Raw genomic sequence first — 21,771 nt, 5'->3', positions numbered from 1 at the left:
AAATCTCACCATGAGGCAGAGGTATTTGGGGCCGTAGAGGGGGTGCAAGCGCCCCAATACTAATGCTAGCTCTAGATCTGGTGGTCAAGGGGTCTCTTCACTTCCTTCTCTACCACCATGTCTTTAATATTTTATGTATGTATGTATGTATGTATGCATGCATGTTTTGTGAGCTGGATTGATCCTTGGGCCTTGTGCATGCTAGGCAAGTGTTATACCACGGAGGCCTTCTCCCCACACCTATATGCCTTCATTTTATCAGGGTGGACAGTACTGGCCTTTTTTACTTTGGCACAAGCTTTTATTTTTCCCAGTGAGTGGGGCGATGTACCTGGGAATGCAGGTGACCAGCAGATAGTCCCTGGCTGAGGAGTAAGTCACCAGTGTGTTCCACTGCTCCCAGCTGTCAACAACCACTTGTAATGGGTTTGGGCTCTGGAATGTTCTCCATGAAGTACCCCCCCCCCCCACGCTCCACTTTTCCTGCCCTCCCCTGCTTGGTGGCCTATGGGTCAGCTGTTCCCTAAGAGACTGGAAGAGGAGGAGGAGTCCTGACCACCATCCCCCACCTTACCCCAGGCAAGGAATGTGCAAGGGAGGTTGAGGTCAAAGACCAATGTGAAACCAACCAGAATTACCAAGAACTCAAAGGACATGTTCCTTCTCACATGCCTCCATCCTAGGCAGGTGAGTGTTTTTATTCCCCCTTGACAGGGAAGCAGAGCCCAGTAGGCACTCAGCAGGGACAGATTCACTACCTTGGTTGATTGGGCGTGACTCTTCCGACTGTGGGCTTTCTCTTAGCTTCCTGTTGGCAGAATATGGGCTTTTAAAAAAGAGAATTTAGCGTAGAGTGCGGTGCTTACCTAATGTGTGGGTTGAGATCTTGGCAGAAGCCCGTGGTTTGTTCCAGTAGGTGACTGAAAAGCGCAGATGAACAAGAGAGGGTGAGCTCCCTAGCAGGGTGGGAGCTGTCTCTGCCCACCCAGGAGCCAGTACTGCTGGAGATAAATAGAGGATGGGCTACAACTCATCTTCTCCCTCCCAGTCTCCCTGCCAGTAAGGACTCAACCAATCCAGCCAAAGGCCAAAGCCATCTGGAGTCATAGAGGAAGAGGCCTGGGGAGAAGCAGGTAGAATATGGCCACGGGGGTGCAGATAAGGGTGGAGTGGGAGAGGGGTAGGAAAGATGGTCAATGTAGGTTTCAATCTGATTTTTCAAGGCTTAAAGACAGCAGAGTGCGTGGATTGGGTCTAACTTCTTAGGCAAAGTGATGTCTGGGTGGGGCTGGAAGGGAGGGTCATGTGACTCTGGGTTTGTCCTCTGCTGTGGCCAGTGCCGGAGCCCTTGCCAGGCAAGTGGAGGCTGTGGGTTACAGGGCTCTCTGGGTGAGAGGATGGCTGTGTGTCACGGGGAAGCAAATGGAGCTGGGCTGAGCACCTAGGGGAGCCTGGGAATGTTCAGATGGAGTGGCAGGCGTGGGGAGGAACAGGCCACTGGCTTCCCAAGTTTGGGTAGTCTTAGGACCTGTGAGTAACAGCTGGCTGGAAGACTGTCTTGCCTGGGTACCTATGCCACCTCTGCCCCATACGGGCTGGGTACTTACGCTCTCCATACCTTACAAACCTCACATGACTGACTCTTGGCTGTTTTTGCCACTACGGGTGATCCTGTCGATCTGACATTTCTCTGGCTCATGTGTTGGTGTCCCTGTGAGACTGTGGGTTCCCTTAGGCCAGCCAGAACCTATATTGTGAGGTTGGAGACATGGTGCTAGGCACAGCCCTAGGCTGGTTTTGTGTCCTGAGCAAATTACTCTCCTTCTCTGGGCTGAGGGGACAAGCTAGAGCAGACCACCAACCAATTCACCTGCTACCTTGTTTCCTAAAGAGAATTCTGTGGCAGACAGCCGTGTCCATTCATTTGGCTGTTGTTCACGGACCCTGTCATGCATGGCGACTGGCTTGAGTGATTGCGACAGGGACCCTCTGACCTTCCCACCTAAGCTGTTTGCAGAGAATCTGACCAGTTCTGCGTGCGTCACAGCATTTCCTCCTGCCTAGTGCCGGGGCCTGGGGAGGTCAAAGTTCAAACCTTCTCTGTCAGATCGGCCTGTGTAGCCTGTGAAGTGTGGTGAAGGCCTGCGCTGCTGAGGGAGGCTCTGCCTGCTCTCCCCTCAAGCTGACCTCCAGTTCAGCGTGCCCAGGTGGCGGCTCCTGCATCACCAGGGCTTGGGTGTGGATGGTGGGGAGCCTCTATGGAGTGTGTTCTCGACACCCCAGGTAACTCCCTCTTTCCAGGTTTTCCTCCAGTTGAGGGAGCAAGCTATTAATTTATGTGTCTCAACGTTCCTTCATCCACCTGTCCTGAGGAACCTGGGAAGGGGCTCTCCTACTTAGGTCACTGGTCTTGGCCCTCAAGGGCTGCAGGGCCTGGCTCTCCCAGGTTGGCAGCATTTCCCTGGCTGGCTTTGGTGAATTTTGTGGTTGTGGCAGCTAGGCATTTGTGCTCAGATCTTGTTTCTCTGAGGCAACAAAGATGGTGGCAAGGGTCCTAGGTGGTGGCAATGACATCCACCTCCTTCATATGATAACGTCCCTGGAGAAGACCAGAACACTGATCCTTGTTCTAATTAGCATAGGGCTCGCCTCTGAGGCCATGGGAGCCTGGGTCCAACATGCCTGGTCATCTTCAGGACTCAGTCTCATCATTTGTCAAATGGCCTCTGTGTCACTAATGAACACGAGGTGGGGGATACTGTGTATGAAACCCTTCTGTACAGGGCTTGGCATGTCGGTTGTACCACAGTGGACACAGTATGTCTGGCTCCACCCGGGCACGGGGTTCTCTGTCTTCCGGGGAATGTTGAGTGTGTTATGCACACATGGGTGGGGTGTCTTGGCAGGAAGGGGCTGGTGAGTGTGCAGTAGCTGGCACTGGGTATTGCTTAACGAGCAAGCTGGGTGCTTTCCTGAGATGTGGGCGAAGGTGATGGCTTTGGGGCTGCTCTAGGAGCATCTGGGGACCCTGCTAGGGCTGGGCGGAAATAAGACTGCAAAGGGGAGGCCAGCCTTGAACAAGCACAGTCTTGGAGGGAGAGCTAGTGGCCTTTTGCAGAGGCAGAGCCTAGGGGAGCAGAGAGTTCTGAAAGCTCCTTAAAGCTCGCCTCAGGCTGGGGAGTAAGGGCAAGCAGGAGCCTCAGTAAAGCACCCCAATGTCCTGGGGAAGGTTTCTATGCTGTCTCTTTCTCAGGCTGGACTCTGGGTGTGCTGTAGTCCCTGGTAGGGTGGGTGGACTCCTACCACATCTATGCTCATTCTTTGTCTCTTTCCTTCTAGAGCCCCGGAGCTATGTGGAGTCCGTGGCGAGGACAGCGGTGGCAGGGCCTCGAGCTCAGGACGTTGAGCCTAAGAGCTTCAGCGCACCAGCTGCTCACGCCTATGGGCACGAGACACCCCTGAGGAACGGGACCCCAGGGGGCTCCTTTGTCTCCCCGAGCCCCCTCTCCACAAGCAGCCCCATCCTCAGTGCTGACAGGTAAGCCGAGAGTGGGGAACATGGTGTAAGAATCTGGGCCTGAGGCCGCGCCAGTGAACAGTCCTTCCTGTTGTTAGTCTCCCGGTGGGAAGCTCCACCCCAGGCAACAGGCTGCCTTCCTCAAAGCTTTGGATAGTCATATGCTTTCTGCTGCAGTCTTAAGAATTAAGATTTGCTGGTCCCATTTCTCAGAAGAGGCAACTGAGACTCAAAGGGGCGGTAGCTGAGCAGAGGCAGAAACAGGCTTCAACCTACAGGTATATGTGTCTGGAGTCAGTCTCTCTCTCTCTCTCTCTCCCTCTCTCCATTCTTCAGAGACCTGAGTGGTGTGCATAGACAGGTGCCACCTGTGCACAGCATGGACCAGAAACACAGTATCTGGGGGCACAAAGCAGGGACAGTTACTTCTAGCCAGGGAAGTGTGTGTGTGTGTGTGTGTGTGTGTGTGTGTGTGTGTGTGTGTGTGTTGAAGAATGGTGATATATAGCAGGAACCCAGAAGGATGTCAGGATGCACCAAGGTGAAGATGTAGGTCAGGGGCAGAGGACTAGGGTGCATGATGTAGGCAGAAGGGCAGCTCAGAGCATGCAATCCACCAGGGATGCATCATGATAGACAGATGCTACTGGAATCCATCAGAGGGAGCCAGACAGGGAGCAAATGGGATCCCCAGGGCTGGGTAGGAGAGGCCAATCCTTCAGAAAAGCTCCTGCTTGGGGTGCACTGGGAAGCTTTGAGGATGGGTGGTGAGACCAAGACTCCATGTCATGATGGGAAAGAGGTTGAGATGGGTTTGGGCGAGGTCTAGAGTCAGAATGCCCAGCAGGGAGGATGAAGCTGGTTAATAAGTACAAGTCTCCCAGACAGTGGAGACCCTGCCCCCTGGCTCTTCTGGAGCCCACTGCCCTGGGTGCTGGGATCCCCATGGCTTCCAGACTCCAGCTTTCCTCCTTCACTGGGGTCAGTTTGCTACTCACACCCATATTGGTCGAGCCCTGAGCCCTGTCCAGGCTGCCAAGAGATGAACAGAGACATTCTCGTTGGACCCCAGTTCTGAACCCTCCACGGAGACACACTCCTACACGTTCAGTCCGCCTTCCTTCCTCCCCACAAGGTGGAGGCCACCTGTGCCAGGGATGGAGAGGTGGTAGGAGTCAGGTTCTCTCATTCCCTGGCTTCTTCCTCATTCTGTCTCTGTACCGGGCTGCTCCTTCCGGAAGCTCTAGAGCTCCACCATAGGACCCCTACTCTCATCACCATCCTTTGCCGCTGTGCAGCGTGGTGCAGCCTGCCGCAGCTCCCCGTCATCAGTCTAGTTTGTCTCCAGGGTGTTCGTCTTGGCCTCTCCCTGTCCCTGCCTCTTGCTGGCCCTAGAGCACAGCCTCTCCTACCTGGGGCCCTAGCTCTGTAAAGACCTTTCTTTCCCTGGGGCTGGGGAGCATCAGCTGCTTGCCGCCTCCCTCTAGTGGCTGCTTCCCCTGGTCTCTGGGCAACCTTGTTCTATTCCACCTGAAACAAGTCCCGGGTCTACCAGCTTGTGCCTAAACAGGGGACTCATTAATGACCAGATCTGTGTGTGTGTGTGTGTGTGTGTGTGTGCTAAAGATAGACTTCCCAATAACCTGAAGTCTACTAATTTCGGGGACTATCCTATGTGATTTTTTTTTTCTTTGCTTTTTGGAGTCACCCAGGCCAGTTTTAGCACTCCGAGGAAATGATAAAACACCCAGAGAAATAGAGTCAAGTTGTCCCCTAATAGGAATAGAGCCAAGTGATTTGACCTTCTCTGTTAAGTTTCTGTGGTGCGGAAGGGCTTACACTAGGACAGCTGCCTTTAGTTTCCCTAGCTATGATTAGCGGGTCAGGAGAGAAAGTGTGGGTTTTGGAGTCAGATGCAGCTGAGTTGAAAGCTTGCCTTTTAGATCCCTATGGTACTGAGCTTACTCCTTAAACTCTCTGACCCTCAGTTTCCTCTTCTGATGGTTCCATTATGTAATATATAGAAAGCCCCGACTTCCTCTTGACTGAGTGGAGCTCTTACCGTTCTTAGTGGTTGAAGGATGCTGGCCACTCAGCCAAAGTCCACCCTTTATTAAATATCATACACTGACCTTTTTACCTGTCATCTCTCTCTCTCTCTAGCACTTCCGTGGGCAGTTTCCCATCAGTGGTGAGCAGTGACCAGGGTCCCCGGACACCCTTCCAGCCTATGCTGGACTCCAGCATCCGCTCAGGCAGCTTGGGGCAGCCGAGCCCTGCAGCACTGAGTTATCAGAGCTCCTCGCCTGTCCCTGTTGGTGGCAGCAGCTACAACAGCCCTGACTACTCCCTCCAACCATTCAGCTCTTCTCCAGAAAGCCAAGGCCAGCCACAGTACAGTGCGGCCAGTGTCCACATGGTACCTGGGAGCCCTCAGGCACGACACAGGACAGTGGGTACCAACACTCCACCTAGCCCTGGTTTTGGCCGGCGGGCCGTCAACCCCACCATGGCTGCCCCTGGTAGTCCCAGTTTGAGCCATCGGCAGGTGATGGGTCCATCTGGTCCAGGTTTCCATGGTAACGTGGTTTCTGGCCACCCAGCCAGTGCAGCTACCACTCCTGGAAGCCCCAGCCTGGGCCGGCACCCAGTGGGAAGCCATCAAGTTCCAGGCCTCCACAGCAGTGTGGTCACCACTCCGGGAAGCCCAAGCCTGGGCCGACACCCTGGTGCCCACCAAGGGAATCTGGCCTCCAGTCTCCACAGCAATGCAGTCATCAGCCCTGGGAGCCCAAGCTTGGGCCGGCACCTGGGTGGGTCTGGATCCGTGGTTCCTGGAAGCCCCAGCTTGGACCGGCATGCAGCTTATGGTGGCTACTCTACCCCTGAGGACCGAAGACCAACACTGTCCCGGCAAAGCAGTGCCTCTGGCTACCAGGCCCCATCCACACCGTCATTCCCTGTCTCTCCTGCCTACTACCCTGGCCTGAGCAGCCCTGCCACCTCACCCTCGCCAGACTCAGCAGCCTTCCGGCAGGGGAGCCCCACACCAGCCTTACCAGAGAAGCGAAGAATGTCAGTGGGAGACCGGGCAGGCAGCCTCCCCAACTATGCCACCATCAATGGGAAAGTGTCTTCCTCGCCTGTCGCCAATGGCATGGCCAGTGGGAGCAGCACCGTCTCCTTCTCTCACACGCTTCCGGACTTTTCTAAGTATTCGATGCCAGGTGTGTCTCTTCTCTTACATGTCTACTTGCCCAAAAGTTAGGACGTCTGTCCCAGTCATCCCTTGGCGGAAGACTGCGGGTGGGTCATCGGCTCGTAGGCCTGAGTTCCTTGCCTGTGTGTGCTGTATTTTTAAAGCATGGCTAGCATAGGGATGCTGTAATGACAGTGTGCGGGATGAGGAGGACGGAATAATAAGCTGGGAGAGTATGTTGTTTGGATGGCTGTCACTGTCACAGCCTCCTATTGAGCACATGCTGGGTGGCAGCCTGAGCTAAGGACTCATCTAATCCCCCGCCCACTGAGTAATTAGGAATTGTTATCCTTGCTTTACACAGGAACACTCTAAGGCTCACAGAGTTCCTGTTGCTTGATTGCAACAGTTGCAGTCATTGTACATTTACCTGGTAGTTGAGCTGACTTCCGATCCAGGCCCATACTGTTCCCGGAAGAGTGTTCTTGGGGCAGAGAAGATGGCTCAGGGGGTAAAACACTTGCTGTGCAAACAAAGGACCCATGTAAAAACAGAACACAGGAGTGTGTGTTTATAATCAGATACTTCTGTGTTGGGATAGGAGGTGGGACAGAAGAGTCTCTAAAAGCTTACAGGCCAGCTAACCTGGCATATGTAACAGTGAACAAGAGCCCCTGCCTCAAACAAGGTCGCAGGCAAGGGCCAAGGTTGTCCTCTGACCTCCACATGCAGGTTGTGGCATTATGCATGCACACACGCACACACACACACACACACACACACACACACACACGCAGGATAGAAACATCTTCAGTATATATTTACAGTTTGAGAGATAGTAAAACTTAAGCAAAACTGTGAGACTCCGCTGACCACTATGGTATTTGTCAGCCCCACACATCAGTGAACAGTGGTCCAGGTGGGCAGGTGAGACAGAGTAAAGGTGAGGCGTGAGATGTTTTCAGCACAGCCTGTTCTGAAGAGATCTGCTTCCCACAGGATAAGTTCTTCACCCAAGTCCACTCTTGGTGTCTTTCCTTCTATGAAGACAGTTCATCCTCCAAACAAGAAGTTCAAGTTTCATATGATCACATTTTCTCAACCAGACCCATGCAGAGGCCCCGGAGCTTCTTGTGTCCAAGGCAGATGCAGAAAATTGTAAACAGCCCCGGGTGGACCTAAGGCGCCCGGGCTCTCTGTCCTGTGTCTTTCCCAGGTCCTTCCAAGCTGGGACACTTAGAGTGACCCTGCACTCTCCTGCTTCCTGCCGCCTACTAGGGACATCTGGTTCCCAGCCCCAATCCTTGAAGGATGTGAAGTTTCTAGGAGTTAGGACACTTCCTGTTTCCCACCATCTTGCCTACTTAAAATAGCCTTTGGAGTCAACACAGGAAGACACACAGGATTGCAGTCGCCTCTGACAGCTCCCTAGATCAACCACGGCTGAGCGTCAAAGGGTCAGTCGCCTGCAGCAGATGCATTCTCTAGCCTCACAGCCTGGGAAAGGAGACCAGTCTCTGAAGGCCACTGGAGATGGAGCCCAGGTGCTCGTGAGAAGCAGGGTTCTTAGTTGCAGGCTGATGGCTCCTTCCCTCCTAACTTTAGCAACCTTGACGCCACGTCCCCTGCTTCTCTCTCACAGAGAATTATACAACTATGAAAGTAGATTTCCCCCTCTCCTCCTTCTTCCTGCCCTGGCCCCTTTGCTTTCTTTCTGCTTTGTGCCAAAGGGTAAAAGTGTTAGTGGAAAGCAAGACCAAGTTCTAACAGTCCGCTGAGTGGTTCAGTGGTTGCAGTTCACAATGATCTGTTAGGTATTTTATGAAGAACCAAGGTTGACCTTGGATGCTCAGAGCAGAAAGAAAAGGAGCTAGGCATGATAACAGTCACCTATAGTCCCAGCACTGAGAGGAGGACAGAGGAGCATGACATGACTCGTTCCAGGAAAATGCTGTAATTGGACTCAACCGCAACTACATTGTCCAAACCCCTCTACAATGTCATATTCTGAGAAAGAGGCTATTACCTATGAAGTACCTGGATGGGTATATCATCTGGCTGTGTGTGAAGCTCTGTAGATGACCACTAGAGTACTGGCCATTCCCTGGTCTAGATGTTGGGGGACAGGAAGAACTTGTGACCCTACTTAGGAAGAATGCCACTTTCTGTGTGGGATCAAGAGGGGATGGGCCACAGAGAGAGGCATGGGTCTTCTTGCCCTTGCTCATGGATGGTAGGCTGAGAGACTAGAGAGGTGTCAACCTATGGGAACGAAGTGGGGAAGATGTCCTCAGAATCTTCTAGGTGCAGGGAATGAGGTGAGGAAGGGGTTTTCACCAGCCAGGTCCTTTAACCACAGAACGGCCAGGCAATGATTGTGTGACAGGAGGCAGACGGTGGGAGAGGGCTGCTAGGTACCTCCCGCCGTGCTCTGTGATGTTTGAGGATCCAGCTTCCTGGTTTATTTTCTGGGGCTGACACACACTTGTTGGCTTAGGATAACAGAAGTAAATTCTGTCATAGTGAAGACCAGAGATCAAAACCCAGATGTTGGCAGGGACTCTGATGGAGTACCGTTTTCAGACCTTCTCCATACTTCTCCTGATGGTGGAGGTCCTGTGTCTCTTGACTTACAGATGTTCCTGTTTTCACCTGGTACAGTCCCCGTGTGTCTGTTGTCTTTTTTTCCACGTTGAAAGAAACTAGTCATATTGGATTAGGGCTCATCCCAGTCTGGTGTGCCTTTGTCTAAATTGTATTGTATTAGCAAGGGCCATCTTTTCAATGAGACCACATTTGTAGGTTCTGGGTGTTGGGGTGTCAACTTCTTTTGGGGAGAATGCAATTCAGCTGTAAAACTCCCTTTGTTTCCTTCCTTAGACAATAGTCCGGAGACTCGGGCTAAAGTGAAGTTTGTCCAGGACACTTCCAAGTATTGGTACAAGCCTGAGATCTCCAGAGAACAGGGTGAGTAGGGGACACCATGGCTGGCTTAGGGCTTAGACATGCTGCTCACCATGTCTGCCTTGAGCAAGGATTCATTCATTTTTACAGTAGGTGGTGGTCCCAGAGATGAGGCTGGGATCAAAGTTGGACAGGAAAAAAACACTTCTTGTGTAAAAGGGGGATGTCAGGAGCAGAGCCTTGGAGGGGTCTAGCAAAGCCTTGGTTTTCCCAGGCAAAGTAAAAGGCCAGTCAAGAGCATCTGAAACTATGGTGTGGTTTATTATTATTATTATTATTATTATTATTATTATGAAAAATAAACAAAACCAAGTTTGGAATGTAGGCCTGAGGGTGAAGCTTACCCCATGATGTTTGGTTATGAGATAAGGACCAGCAAGGAGGGCCTACAGGTTCACTCCCCTTTTGTAAATGAAGTTATAGACCAGTTCCAGTCACCACTCACATACTGTCTGCTTCCTGTTGTGAGGCTGTGCTGAGTAATGGCTGCAGACAGCATGGTCTCCAACATTGGGTGTCTCTGGTCATCAACAGAGACATGTACTTTGCTTGGTACAGGAGTGCTTCCTTACATCGTGACATTAAAGAATGTCATCTTGAGAGAGTATAGAGTCCTCCAGGTCCATGGGACTCATGCTAAGTCAGTGCTAATGGTTTCTCTCTGTCTCCTCTCCTTCCAGCCATCGCACTCCTAAAGGACCAGGAGCCAGGAGCCTTCATCATCCGGGACAGCCACTCCTTCCGAGGGGCTTATGGGCTGGCCATGAAGGTGTCCTCACCCCCTCCAACCATCACTCAGCAGGGCAAGAAAGGTAGAGTCTTCTCCTTGCCAGGCTGGGGCTGGGGCTTCTTGCTTTCTTCAGACCCTTAGGTACTGAACAGGGTCCTAATTCATCGGGGCTGGTCCCTGAGAAGCCCCCGGAGACTGAGTGGTGGTTTTGGTAACAGCAGACCTTTGGGACTTGGTTTGTGTGAGGTGTTTCCTGGATGGACGGAAGGCAGGCGACTGAATGGCGATCCTCATCCCACAGGGCTCTAACCACCCTGTCTCAGTATCCCTTTCTCCCATCTCATTCTATTCACTGCAGAAGTCATGCAACAGTGTTAGGAGGTGGCAGGAGGGTGCTGTAGCAATGGTTGACCAATTCTGTTTCTTCTTCTTCAATCCAGGAGACATGACCCATGAGCTGGTGAGGCACTTTCTGATCGAGACAGGCCCTAGAGGAGTGAAGCTCAAGGGTTGTCCCAATGAGCCAAACTTTGGTGAGCCAAACCTGGCTTTTCATTATGGTCTTCGTTCCAGTCCTCAGGGGGGTCTGACCCAAGCTCTTTCCATCTTGCTGCTGCCAGTCCTCCTAGGTGTGGCTTTGGCAGAAGGAAGGAACAGTTGCTGTTTTTATAAAGTTTTATTGAAACCTGGCCCTGCTTTCTAGTTGCATACTGGGTACCATGGCTGCTCCTTTTTGCTAGTTCCCTTTCTGTATTTGCTCTGCTCAGTTGATGGACTGTTAGTACATTAAAATAACAGCAGCAAGAACAGCTGTCCTCCTTGGCCACCTACTATGTGGAAGTCACTATCTAGATGCCATGTTGTTCTGGTGTCGTAGCGACACTGCCTGGTAGCTGTCACTCTCCCCATTTTGCACATGAAGAATGTATAAGTGCCACTTAAGTTCCCTAGATAAGCAACAGAGCTGGGAATTGATGTCATGGTTTTCCCACTGTAATGTTCTGATGGGGGCTCTGTAACTAGAAGGACATAGGGCACATGACTGTCAAGGAAAGTAGTTAGGTTCCCGGATAGTTCCCAGTGTAAAGGGGGCAGGTTTTCAATTCTGCTGTTGGGGTGGGCAAGTGGGGTGGTGATAAGGAAGCTGGAGGCTGGGATGTGGCTCAGGTCCCAGGTTTGAGCCCCAGTACTGCCAGAAAGAAAACATTGGGCACATACCGGGATAGTGTGGAGTTGGATGAGGCAGGGTTCCTTGTGTCTATTTTCTAGTCTTTCTTATTCACTCTGCCTGGTTCTCTCTCTGCACAGGTTCCCTTTCTGCCCTGGTCTATCAGCACTCCGTCATCCCACTGGCCCTGCCCTGTAAACTGGTCATTCCAAGCCGAGGTAGGAGATATCCCCTCATGTTGTCTGCCCAGAATGGAGGGAGCGAGGGTGGAGGCGATAGAGGGGACCCTCCACATCATCTATTAAAAGCGGGGAGGAAGTGTTCATTAAAAAGCTTAACTCTAAGAACACCCATTAATTGATTGGCCAGATTGTTTTTGAGAATATTCTGGTGGCTTAAAAAATCCACACTGAATTCTCAGAACAGGCCTCATCCCAGGGGAGATCTGAGAAGCCGGGGACAGGAACACAAGGATTATATCCTGGGACATGAGAGAGACTTCTAGTGTCAGTTGACCATGTCTATTCATCCAATTTGACACATTGAATTATTAATAACCATTGACCAACATTATTAACTTAAAGGTTCAAATGCAACTCCAATAACATTAGTAACCACATAATTTAGATGCTAATTCAATTATATTTGTATGGAACTTACCAAAAAACCGGTTGATATTTGAATCATATTAACTGGCACCTCTCAGAACTCTCTGAAGCTGTTGCTTTTGGGAACTTGCTAAAACTTGCTAAAAGGCAGATATTTTCAAACTTGTCAGGAACGCTGGGTCAGAGCCAGGCCTGGGGCTGCAGACTTTTGGACGGAGCAATTTAAGGAGGTTGAGCTGGGTAGATCATAAGTTCAAGACTTGCTTTGGTTTGCAGGGTGAGTTAGGTTTGATTGGGCAACACAGAGATAGATCCCAGAATAAAAAGACAAAGAGAGAAGTGGAGATGTAGCCACACACAGAGATGCAGCAGAGCACTTGCCTGCACGTGTGAGACCCAAGGTCAAGCCCCAGTGAGCAGTGCAATACAGCAGCGGACAGCAATCTGTACAGCAGCCCAGCAATCTGTATCCTAACACACCTGTATAACAAAGTGTAGACACACCGATACAAGCATCCCTCAATTCTCTTCCCAGCTCCCTTTCTTCCTCCTCCTCTTTGTTTTTAAAATGCCCCCACCCCGTGTTACATAGACCAGGCTGTCACAGTACTCTGCTTCAGTCCCCAATGTTCTGGGATTACAGGCACATGCCACATTCTGACTTCTGGTACCTTAGAAGTTTCTTGAAGTTATATAGTTGAAGTAAAATACATATTCTATGTGGCCTATAAAGTGACATTGTGCATATTGTGTGCTGGCAAAATCGAGCTGCTGTCTCTAACTCGTTTCAACGTGGTAGTTTGTGCTGTGTTGGATTCAGTCACTCACTGGTTCATACAAAGACACACTGGTGTAAAATGAAATGCCTGCAGTCCCCATTGCTCCTCAAAGCCTTGCTGTATGTCACATGCCGGGTTTCTGGAGACCCAGGGACACGGGCATCATCACTGTCATCGTCATTTCACAGACGATTAGCAGTTACTGCGGTGGGGATTTGAGCCCAGCTCTGCTGGACTCTAGAGCGTCCGAGCAGCATGCTGGGACCTTGGTATCATCTTATACATGCAGCCCCGACTGCCAAGACCCACTGTGAAAAGAGTATTGCAGGAAGCATGTGCAGTGCGTGCCGTAGGCCCAGCCAGACTCGTTTAAATCACTGTAGGGTTTTAATTACTAATTGAATTTTTGTTTCAGACCCCACAGATGAATCAAAAGATAGCTCAGGCCCTGCCAACTCAACCACTGACCTGCTGAAGCAAGGAGCAGGTAAATGGCACCTGAGATAGGACTGGTGCCCAGACCTGTCTTTCCCACCCCTTGTCCTATCCCCTCCCACAGGTGCAAATTGGAATCCCCTGTCAGATTCCATTTCTGTCTGCACCTGCCTCTGCACGGTGGCTCTGAGGGATTGTCCCCTCCTCCTTTTGCCCCTGTGACTCTCTCTGGCTCCATTTTTTTCCAGCTTGCAATGTGCTCTTCGTCAACTCTGTGGATATGGAGTCACTCACCGGGCCACAGGCCATTTCCAAAGCCACATCTGAGACTCTGGCTGCCGACCCCACACCGGCTGCCACCATTGTTCACTTCAAGGTCTCTGCCCAAGGAATCACACTGACTGACAATCAAAGAAAGTAAGCCTTGCCTACCTCCCCATTTATGCACTTACTGTCCCTGTACCTATTGCCCACCTATGCACCTGTGCATCCATCCACCTTCCTATCTATCCTCCACCCACCCATTTGTCCACCCACCCACCTACTCAACCATCCATCTATCCATCTACCCACCTATTCTTCAACCTATCCATCCATTCACCTATACATCTAGCCACTCACCAAACTATTCATACATGTGTGTGTGTGTGTGTGTATGCATCCCTCTATCCAACATCCATCCACTCATCCATCCAACCTTCTAAAGGGTGGCCCGCTTTGAGCATACATAACACAGCTGAAAAAAAGGCCTTGATCTTAAGAGTAGAAGTTTTCACACTGTTTTCTCTCTCCCTCTCCCTCCCCTTTCCTCCTTTCTCCCCCCCCCCCAGCTCATTCCCTTCCAGAGTTCCCCATTTATCATTTCTTGGTGCTAGTTCCCTCTCCAGCCCCTAGCAGTTGGGGCATGTGGGACACTCCTCTGCCACATCTGTGTGTCCCTATGTGGGGCTTACGTCCTGGTATGAGGATCTCAGGCCATCTTATTCATAAGAAGAGGCTTTATGAGCCCATGACAAACACAGTGATGGGAAGATGGCCTGACCTGCAGCTGGTGGCAGGTGTGACAAAGCAGTTACTCCCACACTCACTCTGGCTCTCTCAAATCTTTGTCACAGGCTCTTCTTTAGAAGACACTACCCCCTCAACACTGTCACCTTCTGTGACCTGGATCCACAAGAAAGAAAGTAAGTGTCTTATAGGCACCTTTGCTCTCTCCCCTGAAGTGTGTGTGTGTGTGTGTGTGTGTGTGTGTGTGTGTGTGTGTGTGTTGTATGCCTGTGTGTTCTTGTCTTGGGCACGGCTTTGGTGTGTCCTGGGCAGTGAGAGCAATTATGGTAGCAACTACTTGAGTCTCCTCCCCAGCCCTGGTGACTTCCCACAGACTTCATTGCTCATTTCTACCTGCTCTGCTCCCTGCTCTGCACATGGGAGGTGGGCTGCAGGTCTTCTCCACTTGGATTACCCTCTGGGTGACCTTGGGGCTGTGTCTCCTTTAATGGGGGCTCCTCTGCCTTCTTTCCCCTGTCAGGGCTCCTGAGAGAGATACATTGACTCACTGTGGGCATTTTTTCTCCACAGGTGGATGAAGACAGAGGGAGGCGCCCCTGCTAAGTAAGTGTAGCTTTCCCAGCTGCTTGGCCATTATACTCTGTGGGGGGAAGCAGGAACAGGGCAGGGCTCTAGGCCAGGGGTCTAATATGGGCCTGCATGCCAAGTTCTCTGAGATGAAGAGAAAGAGAATATATCCTGCATCTTCATGCTAACAAAGACGTGTCTAGGCATGGAGTCTGAAGGACTTGTGGAAGGAAAGACTACTTCAAAATGAGCAGGTGTATTTTGGGTAGATAGAAATGGGTTCAGAGGTTCAAGGAGGGGACTGTATGACTGTAGGTTCCTGAGGACAGGGTGGGGTCTGTCAGTTGTTGACAGTTGTTGAATAAAAAAAATAGATTCCAGAAGTGTCCAGAGTGGGCCAAAGAGAGAACACCTTGCTTGGGAATAGAGAGAACCAGCTAGGAATCTAATCCAGAGGGAAGGCAGATGCCTCAGCCTCCTGAGACCTTCACAGAATCAAAAGGGACCTCACTCACCTCCTGTGCCTTCCCATGTCACTGAATCTCTTCATGATACTGCCAGACAGGTAGACAGCCCAGAGTTTACCAGTGGGTCAGATGGCAATGTTCAGAGCAAGCACAATGGCTGTGTGTGTGTCCTGGCAGAGTCAGGCAGAGAGGCCTATTTGCTTCTACTCTGGGAGCTCAGGGATGCCCCTCCCCCTGCCGGGATCATGCTACATATCATGCTACAGTCAGTCAGCCTGGAGATGGAACTGCCCTGACCATCTCCTGGCTATTATCACAGGGCTTCAGGTCCTGCAACAGAGTCGGGAGAATAAAGCTGTTTGAAGTACAGGTCGTGTATGTGTGTGTGTGTGTGTGTGTGTGTGTGTGTGTGTGTGTGTGTGTTTCCTCATCATCTGCATGTGCATGCCATGTGAGTATGCATTTGCTGTGTGCCTGTGCACAGGTGTGAGTAGAGTGTTTGTCTGTATATGCTTGCACAGACACACACAGGCAGGCAGAAGCCAGCCCGGCTAATTTTAGCTGTGGGTGCCACGCATACCCAGCTGAGGGGTTTCCGTTGGCATTTCCAGCTGTCCTGATTTCCCCATCTCTCTCTAATTAGCAACATGCCGGCCGGGAGGGGCCCTGAGCTCACATTCTGTTCTCTGCTCTCATATTTTTAACTCTGTTTATCAGAGACAGAGAGAGAGAGAGAGAGAGAGAGAGGAGAGAGAGAGATTGCTGGGTCACCCCCATTGGTGTTGGAGGGGGCAGGGGACAGGTGTGGGGTTCTTTGACCCTCCTATTTTCAGGGCTTCCCAGTGTTCAGAGCCAGGAGGGTGTGTGTGTGTGTGTGTGTCTGTATGTGGAGAAAAAGAGACAGACAGACAGAGGAGGTGGGGTGAGGTGGCAGGAGGGAGAGTAGACTTGGGGAGGTGAGGACTTGCCTACCCTTTGTCTCTCTGACCACCTAGGAAGTATGTCCTGTAGGAACCCTCAGGTAGGGCTGAGAAAGAGCCTAAAGAAGCTCTTGGACTCTTCCTGCCTCCTGTCCAGTCTCCTTGCAGGCTTTCTAACAAGTCTTGTTACTCAAACCCATCTTCCACCGCTGCTCCCCAGGGGAATGTCACCTGCCCTGAAACAAAGCTAGCCATTGTCCCCAGGACTTGGCTTTAAAGAGCTAGCCCCAGTTCTAGATGTTTGGAGAGGTACGGAGGCTGGAGAAGACAGGCTGGCCTGAGGCATGCTTTCCTGCCGGCTTGCCCTCTAGAGCCTGGGTCTTTACATAGGCATCCTCTCCCACCCCTTGTAGGCTCTTTGGCTTCGTGGCCCGGAAGCAGGGCAGCACCACAGACAACGCTTGCCACCTCTTCGCAGAGCTTGACCCCAACCAGCCTGCGTCTGCCATCGTCAACTTCGTCTCCAAGGTCATGCTGAGTGCTGGCCAGAAGAGATGAACGAAATCGGGAGCCCTCGCCCAAGGCTAGGGCATCGGGGATGGGGTGTGTGGGGAGGGGACCTGTGAATCCTGACCACCTTGAATCCAGAACCAGGACTTTGGGTCGCCCGTGGAGAAGGAAAGAAGAAAGTGCAATGTTGGGAGAGGAAAGTGAATGGCGGAGGGGGGAGGCAAGCAAGCGGGAGGAAGAGGAAGGAAGGAAGAAGAGAGGCACTCAGAATCCCCTGTATGGATGGAAGCCACACCCCCAAAGCCTCTCCAGCTAGCTGGGGCTCCTCCCCCTTCTGAGAGACTTGCGCTCCCGCAGGGAACACACAGGCCTCCTTGGGGGCGGGGGACCATATTTCACAGAGCAATGGAAAAGCTCCCTCTCCCCAACCCTCCTGCTCTGAGAGAAGAAATCGAACTGAGGCTTCTTCTCTGGAGGTAAGGTTGCTGGTGGCCAGCGTATGACATCAAGCAGTGACAGTTTTTCACATTTTGCTCACCCGGGGCACCCGTGGTCTGTGCTTGCTCTGACTCCTTGTTGCAGGGCATAAATGTGCCCCCCCCTCCACGCGCTGATCGATACTCTGCCTGTGTCCACTCAACTCAGATTACAAACAGCTCTCTCTGCTTGTCTGTGTCCCTTGTGATACACTTAAACACACTGTCCAAAGAAGGCTAGGGAGGGTTGGTTACAGGGTGGCAGGGTCCCAGGTCGGATGACAAGCTGTCTCCTGCGGAAGTGTAGCTTGTGGGTATAGAGTTCTGTCTGCACCTGCCCTCTAGTGACCCTGGGCCTGTCCTCTGTAGAGACTCTGGTACAGAGGGCATGGGCACCTGCAGCATTATAGCTGTTCTGTCTCCTGGAGACCAAAGCTGGCTTGGAGGAAAAAATGATGCCCACAGTCTTGGGAAAAATACCTGCTGGGAAGGATGGCATCTTTTCTGCGCGGTGGGGCTCCCGGAGAACTGGGCATGCGCATTGTGCCGTGGGGCTTAGGATGAGTTGGACACGCGCACTGACAATGCCTAGGACTGCCTTACTCCCTTCCCTCAGGCCAGTTCCTGGGCCAGCACTAGCCTTGAATTTGCTCATCCGCTTGAAACCTACTGGGGGATGGGGCCCGTGCCTTTCTGACCTACCCTGTCCTATATGGTCCTCGTGTTGGCTTATCCCAGGAGCCTACTTCCCAGAGTCCTGCCTAGGGCACCCGGGGAAGCCCGTCCCCACTTCCCCACTCTGTAAGTGTTTTGGAGTCTGACTATTGCAGACACCCTCTGGCTGGGCTGCTCAGGGTGACATCATAGCACCTCTGGGAATGCTGCCGAAGAACCCCATGGTCCTCCCACAATACCAAAGCTTCCCTGTTTCCCCTTCTGCCTCCGTTTCCCCAGCAGGACCACACTGCCTGTGGGACAAAGGACAGGATGTATGAATTTAGGCCAAAGGTCCTATGGTCCATTTGCAGGGTTGGAAAGGCCCTTGCCATCTCTTAGGCCTCCATTTAAGCCCATGGGGGCCCCTAGGGGTGGCATTGTACTGATAAATAAATATATATAATATATACATGAGACATACTGATAGAATCTGTAAGCTAATAAAAAATATAAGAAAAAGGTTAAAAAAAAAAGAATAGGTAAATTGACAAGAAATATTTATTGTTTTCCCTTATTGCCTTATTGTCCCTGGCCACAAACTGTTCATCTCTTCTCTAATGTGTAAGTGGAGCCTGAACTGCAGGGGCTCTTTATATTCCAAACAACCCAGGGTTAGCCTTGGCCTCGATCCTGGCCTTGGCCTCCCTAGGCTATATCTGGGACTGGGGGGATGACATGCTCCCACTCTGGCTCCTTGTTCTCTGGCAAACCGTAGCGTGGCTGCCAGCATCCTGTAGCGCGGATAGCTGCTTCCATGGCCACAGGCCTGAACCGGTGTGTATTTGGGGATCTGGATGTGTATGGCCACGGTGTGGCAGCTTTTGGATTTTTTTCCTCCGGGGAGCATTGACTGTGTGGACATTGTTTGAGGAGCTAGAAAGAAGATCGGCTGGGGATCACGAGCCCCTACTTCCCAAAGAATAAATGGGCTTAGTGATCAAGGTTCTTCAAGGGGTCTTTCTCCCTCTGAGATATTCAAGGCAAATGTCTGGATGTCGCATTTCCTCACCCCCCACCTCATGAATCCTACTTCTCCCCAACATAGAAGTAGACATTTCTCATCCCATTCTTTGTAAATGTCCACACCCTACCGCAAAGTCTGGGGAGTCTTCTGGCTGGAATGCTGTTCACGTCTGCATCCAGCCCTGGGATCGGCCTTCGTGTATGGTTTCACCTTCCCATGCTGCACTCTTTCCTGAGCCATGTGGGAGTCGTGTGAATGACCAAGGCAGATGCTAGCAAGTGGTGCTTCCTTCTCAGCACGTCTCTAGGAAGCATGGACACCCGAGTGTGGCTTTTCTCAAAGAAAGGTGAAGAAGGGGCCTCAGTTCTTACAGTGGGGACCACACTGCTGCCTGCCCCCTTCCCAACTGTGATTCTCACACACTCACATGCGTGCACACACACACACACACACAGACCACACGTGCACACAGCACTCCATATGCAACTCTGTATTCTTGCCAAAGATTTCCTTTAAACAAGAGCACTTTTACCCAATGGCTCTTTTGTGAATGATCTGTTTCGTTATTGTTTATTGTTGAGTCTGTATATCAACAGGGAGAGTGTTGTCTGCTCTTAAACAGGAATGAAAGGGGGGAGGGGAGACAGGAGAGAACACGGAGACCAGTGATGTCCTTAACAAGACCCCTCAGCTACAGCCCAGGTCCAAACTGCCTCTGGCCACTCAGAAGATGAGGTTGGCTTGGCACTTCACTGTCCCTGATATCTGGAGGTGAGATGGCAGAGAGGGGCACCAGTGGAGCCAGGATTGGGGCCTAGGGAAGCCCCCAATGGTTCTGGAGGCAGGGATAAGTGTGAAGGGCTGGGCTAGGACAGGATGGACAGGAAGGCTGGGAGAACTAACAGTTGGATACTGAAGTTGCTACTGCGGACCTGTGGCTCCCTTGGCCAGCCATGTTTTGGGAAAGAGTTCACATCTTAGGTTTGAAAGGGAGCATTTGAGTCTTCTCACTGACCTCTTCCTAGCAGCTTAGATAGCCTCAGACATGACTGCCAGGATTCCTGATATGCCCTGGCTTTGGAGAGTCCCTAGGGATGCCCACTCGGGGGTGTAGGGAAGACACTGGCTGTGCGTCCTTCTAGGAAGGGGCTTTCAGGAGAGAGAGTTCTTGTGCTGTCTGAGAAGTGCAGGGGAGACAAATGAATGCAGTGTCCATCCAGCTCTGGGTTTTCTTTATCCTGCCTCCCGAGACTTCTGACCCCCCTTTCCCAGCTTCAGATCTTGGGGAGATCCATCCAAGGGGTTCAGCCCTCTCCTGCCTCCATGCCTTGGGTCCCTGAAGAGCTTAGAACCCAAAGCTAGGGCCACCCCTGCACTTAGGCCTTGGCTGAAGATCTTGAGACTGGTGTTTCCGTGGTCATTGGTGACAGGATGTGTGCGCTCGAGTGTGTAAGTGTGGGTGTGTGGGTGTGTGTGTGTGGTCTGCTCATCTCTTTAGGGAACTTTGAGGTGGGCGGTGGCATATGGAGGGGTGTCAGGTTCTATGTGACCCAGTAATGAGAAGAGCTTGAAGGTGAGGCCTGAGGGGCCACAGATGAGTCATGTTTTAGTGCTGATGACAGAGGGGCCGGTCGCATGGGATGAGGCTCGGTGGGCCTCTTGCTTGTTGTCTCCTGTCTCCTCAAATGGCTGAAAACTTGGAGGGTCTCGGTTGTTTTCCATGCCTGGCCCCTCACAGCAGCGAGGCCACTGAAGAGCAACACACCCAGTGTGTGTCAGTGTTCTCAGCCCAGCCCTCCCTGAGAACCCACATTTGGCTCGTATGTATGTGAGCACGTTGGGGTGCGCATAAGCTATCACCATCTTCTTCTCTTCTATCATCCAAATCAAATGTAAGAAGTCCCTCACATCCGATTAGCCCAACTCTGTCTCCCAGGCCCCCTGCTGGGAAACCCATACCCAGCATCCCTCCCCTGCCCTGGCCCTCGGCTGTGTATTTATAGATGGAAATATACTTTATATTTTGTATCATTGTGCCTATAGCCTCTGCCACCTTGTATAAACCCTGATGTATGCTAAGTGTTCTGGATATGAATGTATGTACACTGATGCTGCCCCCCTCTGTACAGCGGCTTGGCCTCTCACGATCCATTGTATGGCTTTATAAATGATAAAGTTACACAAACCCAGCCTGTGGCCTGGCTTCGTTTGGGCTCTGCTGGGGGTCTTCAAGGGCAAGTGGCGTCTGTCCTGAACACCAGATGCGAAGGTCCTCAATGATACTTCCGGGTGCCCAAGCAGTGGTCTCCCACCTTCTGTTGGTCATAAGTGTTACTCCTCTGGATGCCTAGCTGGAAAAGAAATTCAAAGGAAAACCAAGGAGTGGATTGACCCTGGTGAACAAATAGTCCCTTAACAGTGCCGGGAAATAGTTCTGTTCTTACAGTCCCTGAAAGGGGTCTCAGGGACCCTAGGCTCCCAGACCACACTCTGACCCTCACTTACCTACAAGGGACACAGCTGGAGAAGCAGAGCCTGTCTGGTGGGGACAGAGTGTGCCTGGATTCCTGCTACCTGCCAGGTATCATGCCCTACATCCTGAGGAAACCAAGACTCTGAGAAGTTACCTCATCCTCTCCGAGTGAGAACAAATGCTCACTGAGTGCACCAGCAGGCACAGGAGTGCATTTTCTCTGGCAGGTGTACCTGTCCTCATGCCCATTCCACAGATGAGAAGACTGA

The 21,771-nt window shown here is 51.7% G+C and overlaps 1 protein-coding gene across 36 annotated transcripts in view; it reads left to right on the top strand.

Moving 5' to 3' along the window:
* Window positions 1-21,218, top strand: part of Tns1 (tensin 1) — a 214,317-nt gene extending 193,099 nt beyond the window's left edge. For all 36 annotated transcript variants that reach the window (NM_001289895.2, NM_027884.4, XM_030252982.1 and 33 more), the window contains 11 exons: window positions 3,340-3,538; window positions 5,681-6,744; window positions 9,597-9,683; window positions 10,361-10,492; window positions 10,851-10,943; window positions 11,719-11,796; window positions 13,381-13,452; window positions 13,649-13,817; window positions 14,516-14,584; window positions 14,979-15,011; window positions 16,776-21,218. In NM_001289895.2, coding sequence (NP_001276824.1) covers window positions 3,340-3,538; window positions 5,681-6,744; window positions 9,597-9,683; window positions 10,361-10,492; window positions 10,851-10,943; window positions 11,719-11,796; window positions 13,381-13,452; window positions 13,649-13,817; window positions 14,516-14,584; window positions 14,979-15,011; window positions 16,776-16,920 — 2,141 coding nt within the window. In that variant the 3' untranslated portion in view covers window positions 16,921-21,218. The remainder of the gene's footprint in view (window positions 1-3,339; window positions 3,539-5,680; window positions 6,745-9,596; window positions 9,684-10,360; window positions 10,493-10,850; window positions 10,944-11,718; window positions 11,797-13,380; window positions 13,453-13,648; window positions 13,818-14,515; window positions 14,585-14,978; window positions 15,012-16,775) is intronic.
* The last annotated feature ends 553 nt before the right edge of the window (window positions 21,219-21,771 follow it).

Source organism: Mus musculus, chromosome 1 (assembly GCF_000001635.26).
Source record: "Mus musculus strain C57BL/6J chromosome 1, GRCm38.p6 C57BL/6J".
Classification (NCBI taxonomy): Eukaryota; Metazoa; Chordata; class Mammalia; order Rodentia; family Muridae; genus Mus; species Mus musculus.
This window is presented reverse-complemented; position numbering and strand designations above follow the sequence as displayed.